This window comes from Acomys minous (assembly GCF_964271855.1).
Source record: "Acomys minous genome assembly, chromosome: 7".
NCBI lineage: Eukaryota > Metazoa > Chordata > Mammalia > Rodentia > Muridae > Acomys > Acomys minous.
Genome location: NC_140488.1, coordinates 54,574,687 through 54,600,572, shown reverse-complemented (window position 1 = coordinate 54,600,572; position 25,886 = coordinate 54,574,687). Strand labels below are relative to the sequence as shown.

Sequence of the window (25,886 nt, the reverse complement as noted above, 5' to 3'; positions counted from 1 at the left end):
AGTGCTAAATTCCATCCATGCATAATCACAGTTTGTTGCTCAGGAAGCCTGGTTGTCTCCTCATGGCAACAAAAACAACAAAAAACAATTAAGGACACATTATTTCCGAGAAACTTGGCTTGACACTGGTGTTGTGTCTCCTAAGATGGGTCAATAAACTTTTCCTCAGTAGCCAGCTAGAAGACTGTGCTTATATGAAAGGCTAAATGGCCTAATTTAAAAAACTACTTTTGTTTATCAATATTTAAAGTTCAAATGTAAAGGTTTTAACAAAATACTAATATATTTCCATATATCATGATTTAAACTAGACACTGAGTTCAGTGTGTAGAAGGAACTGAAATAATGTTTGCATATATATGTGTATATATATATATATATATATATATATATATATCAGCACATACAATATTTTCAGATTGTTGAGGTATATTTAATATATGTAATTTACAAGTTCCTTTTGAGTAATGTATAATACAGAGTTATATGACTTGTAGCATTATTATTCCAGCCTTGAAAATCTAGTTTAGTATAATCTAACGTGATAATTTGAGACAAGAATAAACTACAGAGAAGCTTAGTATTTAGGCTATATGTTGTTAAAAACAATATGTGCATGTTAGACATATAGAACAGTGACAAAAAATAAAACTAACAATTTAAAAAATTGAATGTTAATAGAAAAATTAAATTATGTATTATTTGAGATAGTGCTTGCAAGTATATATTAAATTATGGAGACATATATTGAAAGACAATTTATACTTATATTTGCCTGGCATATATAAAATAAATAAGATTTATATAGAATGTAACATGTAGTGCAAAGAAGTTTCTAGAATTGTGCTAATTTAGTACAATTGGAAAGAATTCAGCAGATTCTGAACATGGAAGTGTAAAATAGCACATCTTTCTTTTAATAAAAATTCTAATTAACATTTTACATTTCACGTAATTAAAAATATTGACAAGAGATCAAAATAGTAATAACTACTTACAACTGATGGTAATAGAAGTAATAAATGTTTTCTTTTCACATTCTAGTTGTGGCAGATATCAAGAAGCATTGTTTATATTCATTGCTACTTCAGAATTAAAGTCCTTATTAGTCCTGCAACTAGATCTTTTTTTATTACTTTAGAAACACATCTATTATTATACACTACTTGCTTTGGTAAATATGTTGACAACTATTTCAATACAATTTGTTTCATTTATAAAAATACATTTGATATCATTCTGATAATTTATCCCAACATAAAAGAAGTCCATAGGACAACCAAGAAGACCAGAACCTAATAGATATGCTCCCAGGGGTGCTATGGTTAAGGTAGTTTTTCTGGAACAAATTCACCTTGAACTGGACTTTGAAGTATTAATAGGCTTCAGTAAGGGATTATTGAAAGTGAGTGATGGACAAATACTTGAAGAATATGTAGGGTAATATCTTTTATTATCCAGATATATTTCTGAATTAACGTAAGTTAGTGATGAGCAAGTATATGATTTGTGAATTGGTTGGGGTCCTATTATAGAAAAATAAATCAGTTTCGTGACTAGTAGTCTTCCTCATCCCATCCTTTATCTCTCTGTCTTTCTGTATGCCTCGGATATGCTTTATTTGGACTTTTCCTGTTTAAGTGCTAGAATTTTAATATCATACATTCTCCAATTTGCTACAGGACTCACATTCCTTGTCACACTCATTTTTAAACATTTTTTGAAGATTTGTATTTAATACTAAGTAGGTTTCATATAAATAATTTTTGAGTGGAAAACAAATTCTTTTTTTCATGGTTTAATTTTTTTTTATTTTTTATTAATCTATTCTTGTTACATCTCAATGGTTATCCCATCCCTTGTATCCTCCCATTCTTCCCTCCCTCCCATTTTTCCCTTATTCCCCTCCCCTATGACTGTTCCTGGGGGGCATTTCCTCCCCCTGTATATGCTCATAGGGTATCAAGTCTCTTCTTGGTAACTTGCTATCCTTCCTCTGAGTGCCACCAGCTCTCCCCCTCCAGGGGACATGGTCAAATATGAGGCACCAGAGTATGTGTGAAAGTCAGATCCCACTCTCCACTCAACTTTGGAGAATGTTCTGCACATTGGCTAAATCTGGGTAGGGGTTTAAAGTTTACGGCCTGTATTGTCCTTCAGTGGTGCCTTAGTTTGAGCAGGACCCCTGGGCCCAAATCTGCCTATCATACTGTTCTACTTCTATGTTTCTGGGACCCTCTGGATCCTTCTACTTTGCTATTCTCCCATGTTTCTCTCATCTAGAGTCCCAATAGGATGTCCTCCCCTCTGTCCCAGTTTCCTGGTAAGTGAAAGCTTTCGTGGGACATGCCCCTTAGGCTAGTATACAGATATAAGTGAGTATATACCATTTGAGTCTTTCTGCTTCTGGGTTAACTCACTCATTATGATCATTTCTAGCTCAAGAAAAACGAGAACGTGAGACCTAAACATATTTTATTTAAGTAATTTATTCAGATTATATCTCACTTGTTATCCCATCACTTGTATCTTCTCCTTTCCCCTCCATCAAGCTTTTATCCTATTCCCCTCCCCTAGGATTCTGACAGAAGAGAACCTTGTCCTCCACTATAATATCACAGCCTATCAGGTCTCTTCCTGGTAGCATGCTTACTCTTCCTCTGAGTGCCACCAGGTCTCTCTTCCACAGGGAAGTGGTCTCACAGTGGACACCAGAGTTCATGTCTGAGTCAATCGCTGTTCTCCACCCAGTTGTGGAGAATATGATCCCATTGGCTAGATCTGGATAGGGGGTCTATGTTTACTGCATGCATTGTCCTTAAACTTAGTCATTTTGACTTATTCCTAGATCCTGTAAACATTAAACTCTTTGAATCCTAGTAGATAATATGAATAAAAATTATTTAATTTGGGCAACGTTCAATTTTTGTTCACAAAAGTTAATACAACACACAAATATGATTATTAATATATGTCTAAAGTGCTTTGCTATTAATAAACTAAGCAGCAAGTTCAAAGTACTTTTTAAAGTACAAAATAAATAAAGGACTGACCTGTGCATGTATTAGTCAGTGGCAGGTAGATAACTTAGTTTTAAAACATGTAGTCATTGAAAATTTTTGGTTATATAATGATTGTACCACTTGGAGATTAAGTGAGAGACAAATTAGGTAGAGGGAAAAATTCAGGACATACTAGAAAAGAACTGTAGTATTATTATACTATAATATGTTTCAAGGATAGAATTGACGTTAGTATAGAAAATAAGATCAGTGGATCATTTGTAAAGCACTGATTCTTAAAGTATGAGAACTATTGAAATTCTTGAGGCTTCCAGTGAAAGAAAGGTGACAAATAGAAGGTCAAGGAATGCATTTATGTAGACCACATATGGTGAGGTAGTGGGTGGTAATAGGAAACCAGAGTAAAAGAAATATGCACATTGTGCCAGAATAGTTAAAAATATAGATGCCATAGAGCTCTAAGTAATGATAAAGTGACTGAGGAGAGGAGGAAAAATACCTTTTGCATTTATTTTCAACTGATGCATAGAAATAATAAAATAGTTCATTTAAATATAGTACCATGTAATTTTGACACACACACACACACACACACACACACACACACACACACACACACATAAAAATGTATGTATATTAGAATAAACATCTCTTTAACCTTTTGTCATGTGATTATAATAAAGTCTTTCAAAATTCCTTTTTGTTACTATTAATACGTTAGTGTTGCCCACGGTACCCCTATTGCATACAGCTTATTTTAGTATTCCCAATTGCAGTTACATCTAGTAATCATTCTTTTGTAGGTCTCCCTTAAAATATGCTGAACTATATACAAGACTCCTGTAGGTTTTAAGCAGATGTTGTGTTTATTTATGGTGTTGTGTCCTCCACCATTCACGTAAGAAACAATTACATTCCTTCAGAGGATTGAACTTTCTGGGTTTTCATTTATTGCTATCTCATCACTGTAATTTCTCTGATATTTACATTCTTCATTCTCTCCTTTGCTCATTTCTTCTTTTCATTTTATTTATTTATTTATTTATTTTTAAATTTTCTTTTATTAAGTTATTCATATTACATCTCAATTGTTATCCCATCCCTTGTATCCTCCCATTCCTCCTTCCCTCCCATTTACCCCTTACTCCCTTCCCCTATGACTGTTCCTGAGGGGGACGTCTTCCTCCTGTATATGCTCATAGGGTATCAAGTCTCTTCTTGGTAACCTGCTGTCCTTCCTCTGAGTGCCACCAGGCCTCCCCATCCAGGGGACACGGTCAAATGTGAGGCACCAGAGTTCATGTGAAAGTCAGACCCCACTCTCCACTTATGCAGTAGGAGGCTAAAATAGGAACTCAGGTAAAATGCAGGACTACACTACTTCTTTAATAACTGAAAATTCATGCACAGAATATTTCTGCTTGCCCCCTACTTACAACTTCTCTGTGTTATAGCTGCATTATGGTTCTGAATCACAGTTCAATATCTAACACTTAAGTTCACACAAGACATAAAACCTACAGCTTCCCACATGATTATGTTTTCTCAAATGTGATTTTACATCTCAAAACATTACATGATCTATATAAATCATTCTTGAATAAACTGACAAAATGATTAGATAGAAGCGAAGGGCATTCAATCCATCCCCTGGATTCCAGGCAGTGCTTCACCTAAGTCATCAAAAATAAATGGGTATCTATTGATTCTGCAAGGAAAAAGATTCTTCACCTTCCCTCAATTAACCAATTCTAGTGTATAATTATTCTTATAGTCAGGAAGTTCATGCATGTGTAATAGTAGAGCTCGTTTTTGTCTCTTCAATCCATCTTTGTAATCATTGATCTATTTACGTGGCTATCGACCATCTGTATTTTATGCAGGCTTGTGAGTCTGCATGTGATTGTGCACTTTACAAGAGTTGATGGCTTTTGAAGGCTACAGGTATATCAATTAAGTCTGTAAAGGCATTAGTATTGTAGAATTTTATAGCATTCTTTTAACTAACAACTTGTGTTCTCCACATTTGTTTTCATAATTCTGTAAGGAAACTGAGCCTTTACCGATGACAGGAATAATCTTTTTTAAAAGCATTTAGTTTATATTGAAAAATATTTTCATACAATATACTCTTATAATACTTTTTCCTCTCCCAGCTTCTCCCAGATCCTCCTCACCCACTCAGTTTCATTCTCTCTCTCTCTCTCTCTCTCTCTCTCTCTCTCTCTCTCTCTCTCTCTCTCTCTCTCTTTCTGACAAGACTAATCTTAAAACATTTCTTTCATATTTCTCATCATAGTGGAATAATTTTTTTGTGATGCTATTGCAGTCCACAGATATTTTTATCTGTGAGCTGTTATTGTTTTTTCATCTTTTCCTTCTATGGTTTTATAAATGCATTGTCTTGTCTGTTTTGACAGAAGTTTTGTTTTTGAACACTGCTTACTAATTTCAGTATATTGTTAAGCTGAATCTAATCCAAACAAATATTGTGTCTGCTCATTGTCATTTTTTCTCTGTTGAATTTTTTTTGAAGAATACCCAGTGTTTCATTTGTCACCAATATGAGTCCTGTTCTTATTTGCAAGCAAAGAAAAGGTACTTTAAGTAATTAATCTTTGCTTATACCAATGAGAAAAATGTCTTGTGCATATTGAAATAAAATACATTTTATTCAAAATTACTTTCTGTATTCTTTGTGTTGCAGAGTAGCTATTAATTACTTGGAATTGTACATTTAGGTTCTGTGCTTTATTTCTTTCACAATTGTTTTTTTAGTTTTTGCCTCTTTAATATTCTTTTTCAATATTTAATTTACATTTTATCCAGACTGTTATCCTCTTACTCTTATCTTCCCATATACCCCCTCCCTCCTCCACCCAAATCCCTTCCCTAGGCCTATGACAAGGGGGGATCTTCCTCCCCCACAGTCTGACCATAATCTACCTGGATAGCCTGCATCCCCTTCCTCCCTTTGCTTCTAAGGTAGCCCCTTCAAGGGGAAGTGATCAAATTGCAGGCAACAGAGTTCATGTCAGAGGCAGTCCACATTCCCTCTGCCCATCCCCAGACATAGAGAATGACCTGTCCATAGACTACATCTGAATATGGGGTCTTAGTCCTCTTCATGCATTGTTCTTGGTTGGTACATCTCTTTGTGCAGGCACCCCTGAACCCACATCCACTGGACCCCTGTAGCATTTTTAAATGCTTCCAGTTTGTATAAAAAGAGAATTTTGTTCATAGTTGTGCAAAATATTGCCTCATATTGATTTTCATGTCTTCTACACTTCTCGTTACAGAAAAACTTAATAATTTTTTATTGTTTCGTTCTATTGAACCACTGTTCTTATTGGACTGAGGGTATGATCAGAGAAGCCCAAGAATTCCCTTTCACTTGCATGACTTTGAAAGTGTCTGCATTTTCTCATATAAACTTCCAGAATCCCACAATTAAAAATAAATGAAAAGCCAAATTATTCTAGGAGCTCTTCATAAACCCGAGACTAGCCAAAACAAACAAAAAACAATACTCCTTTAAGTTAAGAAAAAGGGGAACTGATAGCACATTGGAAACGTTCCTCATGAGAAAAATAAAATATGATAAAAAAAAATTTCACTTTTCCCCACTAACCTCATACTAATTTTTAAAGTATGTAAAATGGGTTGAAATATAAATATAGTTTGTTAGCCAAATATTCAAGAAAACATAACACTTTGTATTGATTATTTTTCTAAAAGAATTTTTGTTATGGTCCAATGGGTGACAGTCAGAAATTTTCTGTAATTCTGTATCTTTAATGCAAATTAATATTTACTTATTCATCATATCTATTAAATATATATGAGATTATATTACAATGGATCCTAAGATAGTAGGGTTAAAATACTATATCAGTGTAGTGTAGTATAATATAAAATATATTTAACATAATCACATGTCAACTAATCCTTTTAAATATTATAGATGAACAGTCAAGAAAGAAAACCCAAGAGAGTTAACTCTGTTGTTCACATATTGATTCACTTTTTATATATGCATTTTATAGCTCCATAACAAAACAAATCCATTTAAAAGTGTTTGGTTAGTGAACACCCATAAGTCATATTTTCTTACCTTCGACTATGACCTTTTGAGCATTGGATTGCGAGGTTCTATCTTCTAGATGCTAGTAGCATCACTCACTGCCAGTTGTGACTTTGTTTTTGTCCAATAATATAGAGAATTAAAAATTGTCCCCAGTTGCAAACTATTAAGAATTACTTTTGCTTTTGATAGAAAAGTAGTAAAGTTTCAGAATTTGATCTATACAATTAATTGTTTTTTCTAAGTTTAATATGAACTCAATGGCTTAAGTTTTATACATTTAATTAGTATAGATCAAAAAACAAAACCATGACGTTAAGAAATCTGCTACTGCTTCTTATTCAATTGTAAAAATCCCAGCACAGGCATTGTTTATATTAAAGGCTGCAAATATTCAGTTGTAAATACATCAACTGATGTTACTATGAGTTGTTTTTTTTCTCCATTATCACAAAGTAGCCCAATTGTATGCTTTATATCCAGAGCTTAATGAAGCTGACATGTTCTGACATTTTCAATATATGCCTCTTTAGCTTTAAAGTATGGCAAATAAGTTAAGTAATATCACACAATCAATTTGGTATCAGAACTTAGTTCAAATGATACTTTGTTCATTGATTTTTTTAACACACCATCGTTTATCTACCTTCCCCCTTACTGTGGTATATAAGTGAGTGACTGACTTGATTTTACTGTTGGAAAGCAACAACATGTATTCATTAATGGGTTCCTATCTAAACACGTCTTACAGTGTCTCTAATTTTAAATCAGTTTTGATATTTAATTTTATTTTAAAATATCTTCAACACACGATATGCACATTTATTGATACTTATCATTGCTTATGTTCTATAACAAATATATAGCTTGTTAACAAAAATAAATACGTAGTATTATTAAATGCAATAAAAAGAACATTGAATTCTATCTCTCCATTAATCAGTAGCCTTTTGGTAAATTGAAAGTATTCTTCTACTATTAATGCAATCATTATTTATCTTAGCCTAAATGAAGTATTCACAGTGACAGACTCATTTAAGGAAATAATATAATCATTCAGTTTTGCTAGAAAGATTAGAGTAAACATTTTGGTCTTCATTTTATAATTTTCTACAATGCATATAGCTGAATAGAGTTGAAAATAACTTGCTTCATAGGTAAAATAAGTAAGATGTTGACTTTTACCTTGTGTGCATCTTAGGGTTTCTGTGCTGAAATACCATGACCAAAAACAATTTGGGAAGGAAAGGGTTTGTTTCGCTTAAACTTCAAAGTTACTGTTTATCACTGAAAGCAGACTGGGCAGAAACATGGAAATGCTGCAGCAGAAGCCATGGAGGAGTGCTGCTTACTGGCTTGCTCTTCATGGCTTCCTCACCCACAATGGGTTAGGTCCTCTCACATGATTTACTAATTAAATTCCTTACAGGATTGCTTACAGACTGATTTTTAAAACAAATTTTAAATTAAATATATTTAGATCCTATTAGTCCCCTCTCCCAAGTTCTTACAGATTCTTCCCTCCTCCCTACCCACACAACATGAAGTTCTTTCTTAAAAACAAACCAATAAAACAGCAAAAATCAGCAAACCAAGAAAACAAAACACCACCTCAAAATGGAAGTGCGCGCGCACGTGTGCGCACACACACACACACACACACACACACACACACACACACACACACACACACACACACCTCTGTCACCAAATAAAAGCATACACACAAAAGACTGCAGAATCCAATGTATGTTAGTCAGCTACTAACCATGAGAGACCTGCTCTGCAGTGGGTTATATAACCAGTGTCACTCCATTGGAAACAACTGATTTTTTCCTCTCCCAGCTGTTATGAGTCACAATTCCGTTTACACTAATGTCTAAACTTTCATTTGCTTGTTCATTCATTCATTCATTCATTTTTTAATATAACAAGATAAAATATAATGAGATAAAATGAAAATTATCACATTGAATTTAGATGAGGCGAACCAACAAAAGGACAAGTGATGAAGAGGAGGCACAAGAATCATACACCTACTCATTTGCACATTCAGGAAATCCTCCCCCCCCAAAAAAAAAAAAAAACACTAACCTGGTTGCCAAAATAAAAGCTCAGAAGACCAGGTGTAGACCAGTGAAGGCGCTGTGCATGCTGCATCATTCTCTGAGTTCATATGAACTTTACTTATGTTGAGTTAGGCGGCCTTGTCCTCAGATCCCCTCTGACTATTATGGGTTTCTGCCTCCTCTGCTGTGGGGTTTCCTGTGCGCTGAGGAGACAGCATGGTCTTACAGAGGCCTTTTCACAGTCGATGCTCCCTCCCCACAGATGACTATTGCTGGTGCCATGATGATATCAAGCTGGCCAGCACAAGTGCTATGGCTAATTGCCACATCACTTCTTTACAGTTTCTACTCTTTGGTATTAGTAATTTTACACTAGTAATAAAGTATCCAGTGTAGTGGGAAAATAAGACATTATGTTTTAGGTTCCTTGTAACACCTTGTGCCTGTCATACATGAAATGGGGAATTGTTCCTTAAATTCTTCACCAACACCTGTTGCAATATTTATCCTTCCAAATAACATCATAAAAAATAGGTTTTCACATATGTTAAAACTTTGTAAAATATAAAGTGCTAAATTGGTAAAAAAAAATATAAATGTCTTCAAATTCTTCGATATTTACTTAACTTTAACTTCTTTCTTTGAATAGCCATTTATCTAAAGAATAACTTTTTAAATGAACATCCAGCTGTCAATTTAAAAAACCCTCCAATAATATTATATCATATTTTCCCAAGTAAAGGTCTGCCTCCTGTATTTCTGGTCCTTCATATGTTTAAAGTATTGCTTTTATTTTTTGACTTCATAATATAATAGTTTCCCCATCTCTTCCCCTCTCCAAAACATCCCAAATGCCCCTCATTGCCCTCTTGCAAATGCATGCTATCTTTTCCCATTAATTGTTGTTACATGCATGTATGTGTGTGTGTATATGCTCATTTTCTTTGATGCTTGTCCATATGTTTTCAGAGTTGACCTTCTGGAATTGCATAACCAAGTGATATGCTTGTCTGGGGAAGAGTATTCTCTCCTGCTCTCAGTGTTCCTTAGTTGCCTGTAGTTCTTTGCGTAATGTTGAGGCCTTGTATGCTTCCCATGTTTTTCCTATCCCTTTTTTCCTTAGATGTAATTAATATCTTTCAATATATAGCATAAGTATCTTTCTTCTAAAATTGTTGTCCATGATATATTCCAGAATGTTGCTTATATTTATCCTTTATTTGTATGTTTCTACAGTCATTAATAACTATTCAGAATGTTTTTTGAATATGATTCTTTGATAGGATGCTTACATTTGGACTGCACCAATATCCTTGTTTCTTTCGTTTATTTCTTTTTGGTTACTTCAGGATCAGTCAGAGTTATAATTCAGTGTACTGCTTCTATGGCAATTGTCACAATGACACCATATATGGCAGAATTTCAAAGTATATATTTGAACCTGTTTAATGGACCTTTTCTACTTGATCATTCTGAATGGATGAGGTATCCATACTATACTTAATGCTCTGTATCTAATATTTTCCATCTGCTAGTTATAAAATGTTAATAACATTTATTTAATAAAGTGACTTTATGGAAATGTTAAGCTATCAAACATACTACATTGGTCAATATGTAGTATGGAGAAGTCTTAGCCTAGTTCCTCATTATTTCTGTCATAGACCATATATTTGTTAGTTGTCTCACACACACACACACACACACACACACACACACACACACACACACACTCAAAGCACCTTAAGGAGAGAAGGAAGGAAGAGTTTATTGAATAGTGTTTTGAAGAAATCTCCATAATTATTTGAAAGTCATTACAATAAAAAGCCTGAGGCAACTGTTCCATTGTAAACACAGCCAGGCATTCAGGGAGTTAATAACTCATTGATGATGTGGTAAGCTATCACATAGTAGTGACAAAGTGAAATGTGACTACATCTGAAGGAGATGTAGGTGTTACAAAACAAGAAACTACTCAACCAATATAAAACCAATCCTGCATTTACAGACGTATTTGTATACTCTGTTGTGTATCTAACATTAAGTCATTTTTGTGGAACTTGGCAATGCATATATTTCAAATCATCTGTACATGCCATCTATCATTATTGTTTTGCATTTATTGGTAGAGTAGTGGAAGAATTAGCTATATAAATATTTATAAATATGAGCACATATTGCTAGTTGAAAGGACAATCTTATTTTGAAGATTGCAGAGAAGACTGTTATTGTTTTTTTCTCTGCTAGAAAATCAGTGCTTCTGGCCAAATACACTTTTATGCATTATTTTCATAGACAATTTGAATATCGATTTGAGGTAGAAATATTTCAAATAATACAAAATTGGACTTTTTAACAGAACTTCAATTTCAGTTTGACAAGCTTCCCTTTATTCATTTTGTAAATGGCCAAGAATTTGAACTATTCAAAATCATGTGATTTTTCTCCTATTCTTTTAAACATCATTGATTTCTCCAAGAGAACATATGTGAGATATTTTATAAGAGTATACAAAAAGTTAACAGTTGTTTTCTGAAACAACCACCATGGCAAGATTAGACTTGAAGTTTCTTTGTTTGTTTGTTTTAAGTACTTTCATGGTTTTTTTTTTAATAGAAAAAACAAAATGAAAAGTGAGTATATTCCTTGGAAATGCAAAGGGTATTATCTAAACAATAGTGGTCAGTGCAAAAATGTTGCTGACTCTCTTATCTAAAGCAATCTATACTAAATTCGACCATATTAATAGTAAGCTAATTCCTACCATAAGGTTTTAAGGCAGCAATATAAATGATCAGAGACATGTCATAAAAGTTGAAGGAAAAGAAATGTGTATTAAATTTTACAAAATGTTCATTCATAATACTTCTTTAACATTATATCATATGTATATGATTCAGAGCATATCATATAACAATGCCCACAGTGCCAATGCATATGACATCCACTGGTTATTCTTTTTCCCAAGAAAAAAATATGCACCTCAAACTGGAGCTTATCAATCTCATTCTATTCTTTATGACTTTACTGCATATGGATATGCAACTAAACTATATATTTAGTTAATTTTCCCTTTTTGAAACATTCTGTAAACAGTAAAGTGCAGCATAAATATTAAAAAATATTTTTTTCATTTTTTAAGGTTTGTTCATCACCCAATTTGTGCTATAATTTTCTACCACACAAGTGTTCCTGTATTTAAATGGCCTTTTATTGTGTCAGTGAGCATTTTAGTTGTCCTCACTAATTTTATTATGTTCATTTTATGTTGTGATTAACACAAATACTGAAAATACTATTGCCTTACATATTCATGTAAAATACTGTTTTCTAATTCTTTAAAACCTCCTGTAGACCTGTGTGTTTCAAAATATATTATCTCACACATGTTGGAAGTACAGAATTTCTAAAATGAACTTAAACTTCCTGACACAACTGTTGGTGTAGAGTACTTTTATCAGTGTTTAGACCTTCCTATAATTCTTTCACACATTATAAAATATTTGTACTGGTTCTATGGTTTCAGAATTTATGGTTTATGAACTATATGTATTCTTAGAATTGCAAAGTAGTGGCTTATTTTCTCTTCAGTAATAGACCAATTTATCCTATTTATATCATTTGATAATTCATATGTCTATGTACTAGTAATATAGTATCCCTCTTTGTCTCAATGCCTAGATTTTTCACTTTTTTTGGTATTCGTTTGTTTATTGTTTGCTATTTATTCAGTTTTGGGGATTGAGTACAGGGCTTCCATCATGCTAACAGCAACATTGTTGAAATAACAACTTTTAGTTTGAAATTGTAGAAGCTGCCTATGTAGTCAGTCTTGGTGACAAGATGGTCTCATTATGTGAATCTGATATTAGTTCAATTTATATTTGCCCTTAAACTAAGTGTTACAGAAATAATGAGTATTTCTGAACACAATGAGAGACTTTAACCATCATTACCCAAGAGGAATTGTTTTTATACCTATTGGAATATATACTACTGTTGCTTTAAGCTGGTTGTGGCTTCCCAGAAGCATGCATGACCCTATGAAATTTGTAATCCTCCATTAGCACAGTATCTGATGGCTAATGTGGCAATCACACAGGAGGCAGGCAGTGTCTAAAACAAAATCTAAGGACAGAACAAAGCTTTGCTACTGTGTAAATGAAAACAATTGTGTTTTTTTGTAACTCTAAGAACAAAGAACAAGAACAGGTAAGAATGATTTTAAAGCCTAAAATATTCTGTCATAGTCAGGGTTTCTATTGCTGCAGGAAACACCATGACCATAAAACAAGTGGGGGAGAAAAGGGTTTATTTGCCTTACACTTCCATATTGCTGTGCATCATCAGAAGAAGTTAGGACAGTAACTCAAACAGGGCAGGAACCTGGAGGCAGGAGCTGATGCAGAAACCATAGGATGCTTACTGGTTTGCTCCACATGGTTTGCTTTCATAGAGAACTCAAGATCACATCCCAGGAATGACTAATTAAGAAAATACTTTATGGCTTATTTACAATCTGAGCTTATGGAAACATTTACTTAACTGAGGTTCCATCTTTTCAAGTGACTAATTTGTGTCAAGTTGACATAAAACTATCCAGAACATATGCACACATGCATACGCAAATATTTAAGCTGCATGCCATATGAAAGCATTAAAAACAAGACTAATAAGTTATGATAGTTAAGGTATTGAATTTTAAGTTCAAGCAAGTAGAGAAAGTTGTGTTAAAGTGACAGGGATTTAGCCAAGTGTCGTGGAAAACATCCTGGTCTTCGTTAATAAGGATGTGTACACTTATCAATAGAAATTAAGTCAATTTCAGTATCTTTTGATTCATCTATATGTAGATGACTAGAAAGTACTGCAATAATGCAATTTTTAAAAATATTGGCCCTCCTCCGTTTATGTGGTAAATGATACACTTAATCAGAGTGCACTTGACTCAGTTCTCTACTAGTAAAATGGCTTAATGAGACATAAGGCAAAAAAGAAAGGTTATGTTTTGTTGAGAAGGAAAGGGCAGTATGGCTCAATACCTTTACTTAAGTAACCTTTACATGTGCAATTAACATTTAAAAGATATACAGTTTTGGAAGTCTTATAGAGTAATTGTGTAAATGTAAAAAATAGTTAGAAGCCTGGGATCTGTTAGGAGAACTTCCTTGAAATAACACTGACAGTTATCAGAAAGTGATTTTGTGATGCATAAAAGATGAGGGAAAAAAAATCTCCTCATTTGGTGGCATACTTACTGCTTTCTCCTTTGTTGTTTCTTAGTAAACTTCAACTCACTGACATTTTCTAGAATGAAATTTTCATACTCACCCAGAAATGATCTTTCAAACACAAATTTTGAAATAGTTGTAGGGGGAGCATTCTATTAAGCAGCAGCATGGAAGAGAGAAGTAAAAATGGATCATGTCTTAAAACTTACAGACCATTTGCCTATCTCCCAGTAAATTTTCAGAATCTATTACATTTAAAGGTTCATATTAATGTTTGTTTGTTTGTTTCTAGTTTCTACTATTATGTCTAGCTTTTCCCATGTGGTACATATAGTGGGCATATGAACTATTAACTCGTCATCGCAATTTATTTACAAACCAGGAGATGCAATATGAATAATGCTAAAATCAAGAGTTATTTTTTTCCATATGAAGTCCTTAGGCAGTATGATTTTTACAGTATTGTTCTGGTCTGTTTGAGTATATATCTATTTAATGATAATTGTTCCTGTCCATGCACATAGGACTTCTTAGAAGAAGCCTCTTCATTGAACATTTTAAGCACTTCTGTAAACAATTTGCACGTTCTCCAAATAAATTTTGCGATATCCACATAGCAGCTGAGAATTATGCCTCCCTCCCAATTTTTGTCTAAATCTACTCTAAGAGTAATTGTGTAGACAAAGGAAAAGTTTACTACTTGATACACTAAAGCCTTCTAAGTGTCAAGAATACATGTTTTATGGAAAATCATGGATGCATGGCTTTTCTTCCCTTGCTTGGGGTTGGGACACATAGGGTAAGGTAATCAAAACCAGGACATGTGACATAATAACACGTCTCTCCCTCTGAGCATCTACACAGAACCTTTTGTATTTTAATGTGCTTCATTAAATATATCACATATCTCGTCTTTTTTACCAATCTCATGTGTATGAGCATGTTAGGAGTGGCTTGAGGTATAGTTGGGAGACTAATATGCTGCAGCCTGCATCATTCTAATTCTTTCCTTATTAGAGGCTTTCTGGAAACAGTCTGCTTCTTAACTTCCTTTGGGAGACTTAGATCTCAGGAGGCTTTGTAGTCCACCATACAAATAGAGGTCAGATTGATTCTCAAGATTGGCACATTCTTTTCATGATGGCTCTGATAATGTTTCTTCCTCCTTTGGTTAGAATTTTATAGACAAAAACTGCATCTTTGGAGGCAACATTGCCTGTGTTTGTAAAAGCCCCTCTAGGTATTTCCTATGATAGCTGCTTGTAACGTGGATCCTCCTACTAGTTGACTCATTGAAGCAATATGCACTGTCATAACAATCTGCGTGTACCTCATATGCTGGGGTCTTGTTTTGATCATTATTCACAGGCAGGACCTACAAAACATTACCAGTTATGTAAATGTTTTGCTTTTCTTATCAAACAGTACCTTAAGCTAGGATATATCACAAACCCACTGAATGCTTAAATATTACATATAGCTTTGCAGAGAAAGAGGAGATAAATCATCTCTATGAAGCCTGCTTTCAATGAGTTAAAAGATTATAATGAAAAACGAAATAAAATAGTAACAATTTTCATATTCTAAACTTCTATTTTAGACTTGATTTTGTTCATTATAATTATATTCACAGTGAAAGTTGAAATGGAAGGTTTTATATATGCTGAATTTAATTACTTCATAACTGCAATAATACTATTAATCATTTGTTTGTTGGTTTGTTTGTTTCGAGACAGGGTTTCTCTGTGTAGCCTTGGCTGTCCTGTACTTACTTTGTAGACCAGGCTTTCTTTGAACTCACAGAGTTCACAGAAGTCTGGCTCTGTCTCTCTGAGTTCTGGGATTACAGGCATGTGCAAATGCACCCAGCTGCTGTTAACATTTTAATTTAATTTCACTGTAAAATTAGTTTTGCTTTGTTACTCTAAAATTGGCTTCTTCTAGATATATACTAAGAATGAAATGATAAAATTTCTTTCTTTGCTCTCATATTATAAAAATTTTCATAGATTATTGACTATGCATCAAAACTTCATTGGATACATATACTACATTTTATTGGCATTGTTCATATTCAGGTGACATTATCCATGTTCTAGATAACAATGCTATGAACATTTGTATACATATCTACACTCAGTTCATTTGTGTACATACACAAGGATATCCAGACATTAAGGAGAGTATTTGTATAAAGTAACATTGTGAGCAACTGAACAATTGACTATAAGGAGACGGCTATAGGGAATTGGCTTAATCCAATATAACAGCTAAGATATCCCATAATTTGTGATTTGAAAACTGGATGTCCTGGAAAGACACTGGTTAATTTCCTATTACAGGACCCAAATACTTTGGGATGCTCTCCTCTGGACCACACCAAAATACCAATTTTCATGCACAAAGCAAATTCAAAGAGATCCCTTTTTAATATTATTTTTATTATAATCTATCCACATTACATCTGGGTTGTTAGCCTCTTCCTATCCCACCCTCCCTACCTCTCCTGCCCTATTCCCCTCCCATAGAGTTCTGACAGAACGGAGTGGGGCGGGACAAGGCAAAGAAACCAGGTAGCTGAATCTAAAACAGGCAGAAACAGCAACAAATAAAGTTGCAAATATTAGTTTTAAGAGGAAAAAAGTGGAGGTCTTTGTTAGAATGAGCTAGGACTTGTTGGTACATTCTGATATAAGCATTTCTAGGCTGATTTTCTTGGGCAGATTGAGCAAGCCAGTAAGCTGCATGCTTCTATGGCATCTGTATCAGCTCCTATCTCCAGGTTCTGTTCCTCTTTGAGTTCCTGTCCTGACTTCCCCTCATGATGAATAATGATGTGAGAGTAAGCCCTTTCCTCCCAAACTTGCTTTTGGTCATAGTATTTAATCTCAGCAATGGAAGTCCTAATTGAGATATCAGCATATGGTATTTCTAGGTTTTTCAAAGAAAGAATTGTGCTAAATGTGAAACAATGCTTTTGTAGGTACCATTTTGAAGCCATTGTAAATGAAATAGAAATTAAATTGAGTTTTACAACATTCACCATATCTAACATGCTTATGTGTGTGTTCATGCATATATGCACTAACCTTTATATAAGATAATATAATCTAAAGACAAAAAATAAGTTTGGTTTTTTTTTTTGTTGTTGTTGTTAATTTTCATTAGTAAAGGGTGGATTTTTTGCTTTAAACAGAATGTTAATTGTATTTCTCAGGGCATTACATAGTGATAGATTATTTGAGTGCTCTCTGGCTCCCTCCCATCATTGCCTCTGAAAATCAGACACTTAAAAACTTTGTTTTTTATGTTTATTTCTTAATGTATACAGTTGTGTTATTACACATAAAAAATAAACTCCATATGGCAGGAAGAACCATGAGAAAATCTGGAATTATATAAATGTTACATTTATAGTGCTTTGACTGTTCGTATTTGGCAAACTTGAAGTAAACATCTTTCTTATCTTGTTAGATCTAAATTTCTGAATGAAGATCAATATCTATCATATCTCATCTTTTTAAACTTAAAACATCTATCTTGATCTAAAAACATCATAACCCCTAACCAACTCAGCTTAATTGTAAGACTAAACTATTTGGTCTTCAAACCCATCAGAGACTTGAGAAGGAATAAAACTTAGATAATTGAGTGAACAAGAAGTGCAGATTAGCAGCTTCCAAAATGAAAAAAATGACTGAGACAGTTTACTGCCTGAACAGTCACCCATCACTCTTTAATATTTGGAGCATCTTCTTCAACCTTCTATTCCAATATATGTGACAGATATATTTGCAAGGCAGGAACTATTGAGGACTTGCTTACCCTGTCTTAGCAGAGTTTAGCTGTCAACCCTGCCTGCATCCAAGCTTGCCTACTTTTAGGCATAATTCTGTCTGTGGCAGAAACAAGGACATTTTCCCCAGTGGCTGGTTTGCCACATTTGAAACCAACTCCATAAGGAGATTTTTGATGCTCGTCATCTTCTTTGAGGCAGGCTGGCTGTTTCCAGGGGTTAACTTGTTTTGTTGTCAAAAAATCTTCAGGAAAAAACGTAGGGGGGCAGATTCCCTTGAACAAGCTATGCTATGCTCTTTCATATGGCAGTGCCTTTGCACCTTATCACACTGGATCACCCAATAAATGTTTATTCCTACAGTTCAGCTTACCACCATTAGAATCTTATTCAAAAATACACCCTTTTTTTTTCTTGTAAAAGTTTTGTGTCATTTCCATTCTAACTTTGTAATTGTATATATATATATATATATATATATATATATATATATATATATATATATATATATATAGTCAGTAGATAAATAACCTGTGATTTATTGCCTGTGTATTATTTTATGAGCTAAATGAATTTCTTGTGTGGCGCATGGCATAATTGTCTGTATTCCCTGCAACTAGTTGACATTATTTTTCCCTACAAATTTGATTACTATTTCTGAAATAAATTATTGTACAAATCTTGAAAAAAACATGTCTTTGTGATGTATGACTCCTCTTTTGTTACTATTTTAAAACTTACTCGGTTTTGGCTATTGACTGTATACTGTAATGTGCCTCAATGTAGTTCACTTTGAGGCTATCATAGTTAAGTTGATACAATTCTTAAATGTGTATATTCAGATGTCTTGAATTTCAGTTTTAATCACTGTTTTTCTATTGCCTTTTCTTACATTTTCTTTCTTTTGTAAATCCCATGATGCAGTATCATAGTATGTGATCCCATAGTTCTCAGGCTCTTTGTTTTTCTTCTTTGCTTTCCCTTTCTACTGAATTTGTGACCCCATATTTGACTTTGTTCATACATTCCTACATAATTAAGAATTTCTTCATTTTTTTCTTTATCATTTGTATCAGGTTCCTTTCTATTGTGATCCAAAAGTTGTTTTGATAATTTTAGTCTCTTATATTTTATTAAAATATTTTTATGCACTGGCATTTGACCTATCCTGGGGATACAAAAAGAACATAGTAAATAATAAAACCAAGGAATAACTTTTTAAAAATATAAGTCACGGGTCCTCCTCAAACTAAGGCACCAGCCAAGGAGAATATAGGCAGTAAACTTCGAACCCCTACCAAGACCTAGCCGACAAACATGATATTCTCCACCATCGAGTGGAGAGTGAGATCTGACTCTCACATGAACTATGGTGCCCCTTTTCTGACCACATCCCCTGGATGGGGAGGCCTGACGGCACTAAGAGGAAGGATAGCAAGTTACCAAGAAGAGACTCGATATTCTAAGAGCATATATAGGGGGAGGAGGTCTCCCTCAATCACAGACATAGGGGAGAGGAGAAGGGGGGAAGTGGGAGGGAGGGAAGAATGGGAGGAAACAGAGGAAGGACTAACAATCGAGATGTAATATGAATAAATTAATTTAAATGTAAAAAAATAAATAAAATATAAGTCACATAGAAAATAAATAACTGTGTATTAGCTACAAGACTGATGAACTTACAATATGAATTTCTTAAACTCTCTAATAAAAGGAAGAGTTTGACAGACAGACTTAAATATGTGCCATTTATGAGTAACCTGTAAAAAACTTATATTAGGTAACAATGCTGAAAAAGTTTTGAAAGCCATAATCAAAATAAGTCAGTCATGCCAGTTTCACCACTCACATAGACCAAAATATTGAATGTTCTAATTGGAGTGATTAGTTATGTAAATCAAAACACACACATCGCAAATAAAGAGATTATTACCTGTCTTTAATCATAATCTTTCTTTCTTCTGTTGTTTTTTAATAAGTTGGTATCAACAGTGCTAGTTTCACAAAGTTAACAAATACTCCTTCCTTTTTTTTTCAAACATTTTGAGAAATAAATGGTAATAATTACAGTTTAATTACTTTATACAATTCCTATTGAAGCCATAACATCCTCTTAGCTTTTTCTTTGTTACAAAATTTCTGGTTTCTGATTTAATGTCTTTTATTTGTCAGTATATTCAGATTTTACATTTCTTCTTAAGCCTATTCTTTTTCTTTGTGTAGGAATTAGTTTTTTACTCTAGGTTATGTGATTTGGTGACATAGAAATCATGGAAGCTATGAGTCTTTAATATATTGACATACCTTCTTTTTTAAACCTAGTTAACACATGTTTTTTCTCATTAAAAAGGTTGAGTTTTTAAAATATGTTTATTTGAGTTGTCAATGTGTGCTTAAAAGTGTTACTGCCCAACCACTAAACTTTCATGTTTTTCTTTTTAGAATCTTGTAAAATATCTTCCTGAGCAGGATGTCCTCCGAGAACTAGCACAGCTGAAGAACGAATATGATGATCTCTGTGAACCTGAGCAGTTTAGTGTTGTGGTATGTATTAATCTCGAAGGCCTAAGAATAAACTTCTCACAAAACAAAAGAAATATATTACTTGATTTCTTTTTACATTATAACTACATAATTAAATATAATATTGACTTAAGAAAAATCTTTATTTGTAGCATTGTGGTATTAAAAAGTAGCTAGTTTACATTCACAAAATATGTCAAAGCATTGTGGGATATTCTTTTTAGTAGTGCTGATATTTAATGATATCAATGCATGCAAAATAGTATGCTGTATTGCACTGAATAATTTTCTTCCCTTCAGATATGAATGTTAGATTTTAGCTCCCGGAGAACTTAGACTGAAATACAAGAATAATATCTAGGTAAATAAAAATAATAGCAACTATTTTTACTATATACATTGTGCCAAGAAATCATAAGTATTTTCAAATTTTCTAGGGCATCGTAATCTATTGAGAGCTTACAATGCGTCATTTGTATCAGGACAAATAACTCATAAGGATACCTCCTGTAATTTAATCATTTCCTTTATCCTTATCTTTGAATGACACACAATGACTGAGTATAAAAAATATAATCATATATCGCAAAATATCACAAGCCTGCTATTCAGATAACTAGCCAGGAAGAAAACATAAAGGGCATTGAAATTTTAGTTTCTTTGAATAAAACCTTTTTTTTCAGAGCTAGAGACTGAACCCACAGCCTTATATTTGCTAGGCAAACACTCTACCATTCAGCAAAATTCCCAACCCCTAAAACATTTATTTCATTCAGGATAGATTTATTTGCTAGATGAATGACCAATGCCTTTATTGATTCTAGTTTACTTTGGCTTCCTGATTATTTGCCATTTGTAAACCAAGGGATTTTAACATTACAATTGAACTTGTTTTTCAAATAGTATCTACTTCATCCAAAATATTCCATAATGTTTCAAAATAGCTATGTTAGAATTGATTTGATGTCCTATCTGGCAATTTCTCAGAAAGCTGGGAATAGGGCTTCCTCAAGACCCAGCTATTCCACTCCTTGGAATATACCCAGAAAATGTTCCACCACACCACAAAGACATATGCTCAGCCATGTTCATAGCAGCCTTATTCATAATATCCAGAACCTGGAAACAGCCTAAATGTCCTACGGTTTAAGAATGGATAAAGAAACTGTGGTGCATTTACACTATGGAATACTACTCAGCTCTTAAAAACAAGGAAATCCCGAAATTTGTGGACAAATGGATGGGACTAGAAATGATCATACTGAGTGAGACTCACAAGGTATATATACTCACTTATAAGTCCTATAAAAACTTCACTTACCAGGATATTGGGATAGATGTGAGGACATCCTACTGAGACTCTAGGTAAGAGAAATATAGGAGATGGGGATATAGAAGGACCCAGAGGGTCCTAGAAACCTACAAGAAGAACATCGTGATGGGTGGATTGAGGCTCAGGGAGTTCTGCTCAAACTATTGCACTAACCAAGGACAATACAATAGTAAACATCGAACCCCTACTCTGATTTACTCAATGGACAGGACATTCTCCACAGTTATGTGGAGAGTGTAGACTGACTTTGACATGAGCTCTGGTGCTCCATATGTTACCACCTCCTCTTGGTGGGGAGGCCTGGTGGCACTCAAAGAAAGAATAAGCAGACTACCAAGATGAGACTTGATAGCCTATGACCATATAGAGGGGGAGGAGGTCCCCCTCGGTCATAGACCTAGGGGAGGGTAATAGGCTGAAAGCTGGAGGGAGGGAGGAATGAGAGGATACAAGTGATGGGATAACAATTGAGTTGTAATCTGAATAAATTAATAAAATTAAAATTAAAAATTAAAAAAGGAATTGATTTGATTTCCTACTTTGCTGTTTTGACATCTTGTTCATATGACAGTTAGATGGGACTGAGTATGTTATTAATAACATGTACAATTAATGCTTCCACGTATTTAAAGTTCTTTGATTCTAGAGCATTCTTTTTCCTACATTGACGTAGAAAGATTTGTCAAATACTTGGAAAGAAAATCAGACAAGCATATTTGTGATCAAATAGAAAATATAGTGTACCTATGGAACACATTTCTCTTATTTTTAAATCAGATCTATTAGTCAAGTGAATTGGCCCTGTATTATTTATTAACTAGTGGCACTTTAGCATAGTGCTAAATAATAAAATGTGTAGCCCCAATTACACACTTGAAGCCTAAGCAGCTCAGATCCATCTTATAATTAAAGCAGCACTATACACCATCTGAGATTTCAGCTACATCATGATGGTTATGAGTTTTACAGTAGGTACACTACACAGTTTCTCAGAAGCCATTTTTCCCTGAGTGCAGGTTATTTAGGAAGATGTATTAGTTTGTCAAGCAAGTCCTTCAAGAGGAATATCCTTGGTACCTCACTGAGGAAATGAAATTGGGGGGTGCGCATAAAAATCAATATACCTTCTGAACTAGAGGCAAAAATAGAAAATGGAAGAGGTTTCTTGTTTATGCACATAACTATAAATATATAAGGCTGTATGTGCATGAATTCTACTACTCCCCTTATTTACTCTCACTGTATATTGCTGTATGTCTGCTCAGGTGAGGTCAGAGAGAATCTAGATTATTACCAAGCTGTTTATACGATGTTAATTGCCTAAGAATATCAATTGAGACTTACCAAATAAAGTTTAGGCACACTTTTCTTGAAGAATATACTATTAAATAAATAATGATATCACTAATAATTAATCAATAATAATTTATAATAACCCCATCATTAACATTTATGTAGAGTCTCTTTTGTAAAATAGGCAGTAAATGTTTGTTGAACTATAAGCAGTTTTTGGACAAAAGTGTGAGCCAGAGATTTTAAAAGGACAAAAAGCAAAACATGCACTAAAATATTATCAAATGAAATTAGTTCTGTGAGAATATATTATTATACTCTTTATCCCTTTAATTTATATCAGTTGTCTAATGTGAAGAGAACTTTGAAAAACAGAAGTCCCACTAATAAGAGAATCCCCAACTTGGTAAAGCCCCTGTCCTCAGCTTTCTTCACCCATTGCCAATGTTATTTAGTATATTCCTATTAAAATTTATATTTATGATTTCCAAAACAAAACACTTCAATGTTTCCCTGACTTCAGAAAATAAAATCAAGTCCCACGTTCCCCTTCTCTTTTCTTTTCTTACCATTGCTTCTTCTGTCTGTGCATCTGTTCTTTTCATTTGCCATGAACTCTTTAGTGCCAGTAACATAACAAAAGCACTTCATAATTTCTATCTCCAAAGTTGCTTTGCTGTTGTGTCACCCAAGCTTGTCTCTAACTTATGGGCTGAAGTTAGCCTCCTGTGTCATCTAAGTAACCAGGTCTATAGCTCTTTGTTGTTGTTCTGGGTACTGAGACCAGATCTCCTATATGCTATGCAATTACTGCAGAACAGAGCTTTTTCCTCACCCTCCCCCACCTTTGTTTTTTTTTTTTTATTAACTCATTCTTTGTCAAACATTAGAAAAGGAGATTGGCAATTTTTATTACTAATAGTACTATTACAGTATTATTGATTGCAAAAAGCTTCCTAAATTGTACTTTATGATTACTTTTTTGTTTTCAAGACAAGGTTTCTCTGTGTAGCTTGTCTGTCCTGGACTTGCTTTGTAGACCAAGCTATCCTCGAACTTGACACACCTGGCTCTGCCTCCTTGAATGCTGGGATTACAGGCATGTGCCACCATGACTTGATCATGCTAACACTTTTTTTTTACTTGTGCCATATTTTAAATAATAGTTTTAATTTATTCTTTGGAAAATTCTTACATTTATACACCATGTTTTGATCCTATTTATCCACTGTTGCCTCCATCAAGTGTCCCCTACTGCTAGCCTTCATCTCCTTTTGAACTTCTTGTCCTGCTTCTTGTAATCAATAATTCCTGAGTGCTATTAATGCTATTTATGTGCACATGGTTCTGGAGTTATCCTGTGAGGTATGGGAAACTGCCAGTGTGCACATCAACTCCCACCACCTGTAGTTACTTGTGTAATACCTGCTCAAGGTCAAGCCAGTCAAAATATTTGTGTTCTCTTAAAATTTGTGATATAAACTGCAAGGTTGACACTATTACTATCTCTGTACTACTGCTGAGGTATTGAGGCCAACTAAGCACAGGTAACTTTCCCAAGGTTTCATAGCAAATAGTAGATGCTAAATTCAGTTTGAATTCAGAGTTGGTGCTTTTAAGTACTGTGATTTACTAAAGGAAGGTAGGAAGGGGAAAAGAGCAATGAGATAGATGGTCTAGTGCATACCCATGCCCCCTTTGTAGCACCCTATCATCAGTTTCTTATGAAGTCTTCATCAGCTCCCTCCTGTCTTCCTTCTCATTCACTGATCAGCCAATAGCAATCAGGATTCTGCTTTAAATTGTGTTTCAAAATTGATCAAAAGGGGAGCAGAGGCTGTCTCTGACATGGGCTCTGTTACCAGCTTTTTGATCGCTTCCCCCCTGGCGGGGCTGCCTTGCTAGGCCACAGGGGAAGAAGACATGCTCAGTCCTGATTGCGCTTGATGAGCTAGAGTGGGTTAGTTGGGAGGGGGGCTCCCATTTTTTCGGGGTAAGGGAGGGGGCATAGTGGAAAAAGGAGGGAGGATAGGATGAGGAGGAGAGGAAGGAGGGGGCTATGACTAGGATGCATAGTGAAAAAAAAAATAGGTCATTAATGTCTTCCTAATCACAACTGAAAAATGCATCAGATCTCACTCTCCATCTGTACTGTCACTGTCATAGTCTGAGGCAGCATGGTCATTCTCTTTAACTGTTATCACATACCCTTAACTGAGTCTTCTACTAAAACTTTAGCTCTTCTAATAATCAGTCTTATCTTTGTCCCCCTATCTAGAGTGTATTTGTATTGCATTTTATTATTTACTTCCTACAACCCTAAAGTCTTCCTTCCTTCCTTCCTTCCTTCCCCTTTTCATTGTATAAATACAGTATATATGCATTTGGCCATATGTGAGTGGATGCTCTTGTCCATGTCTACATGTGTGGAAGACAGATTCAATATTACGTATCTTTTTGCATACTTATCTTCCTTCTTTTGGGGTAATAGGGTTTCTCTGTGAACTTAGAGCTCACTGTTTCAGTTAGAC

The 25,886-nt window shown here is 34.2% G+C and overlaps 1 protein-coding gene across 3 annotated transcripts in view; it reads left to right on the top strand.

The window, feature by feature from the left end:
* Positions 1 to 25,886, top strand: part of DIAPH2 (diaphanous related formin 2) — a 696,864-nt gene that overhangs the window by 294,952 nt on the left and 376,026 nt on the right. For all 3 annotated transcript variants that reach the window (XM_084790930.1, XM_084790929.1, XM_084790928.1), the window contains one exon: positions 20,649 to 20,750. In XM_084790930.1, the coding sequence (XP_084647056.1) occupies positions 20,649 to 20,750 (102 nt within the window). The remainder of the gene's footprint in view (positions 1 to 20,648; positions 20,751 to 25,886) is intronic.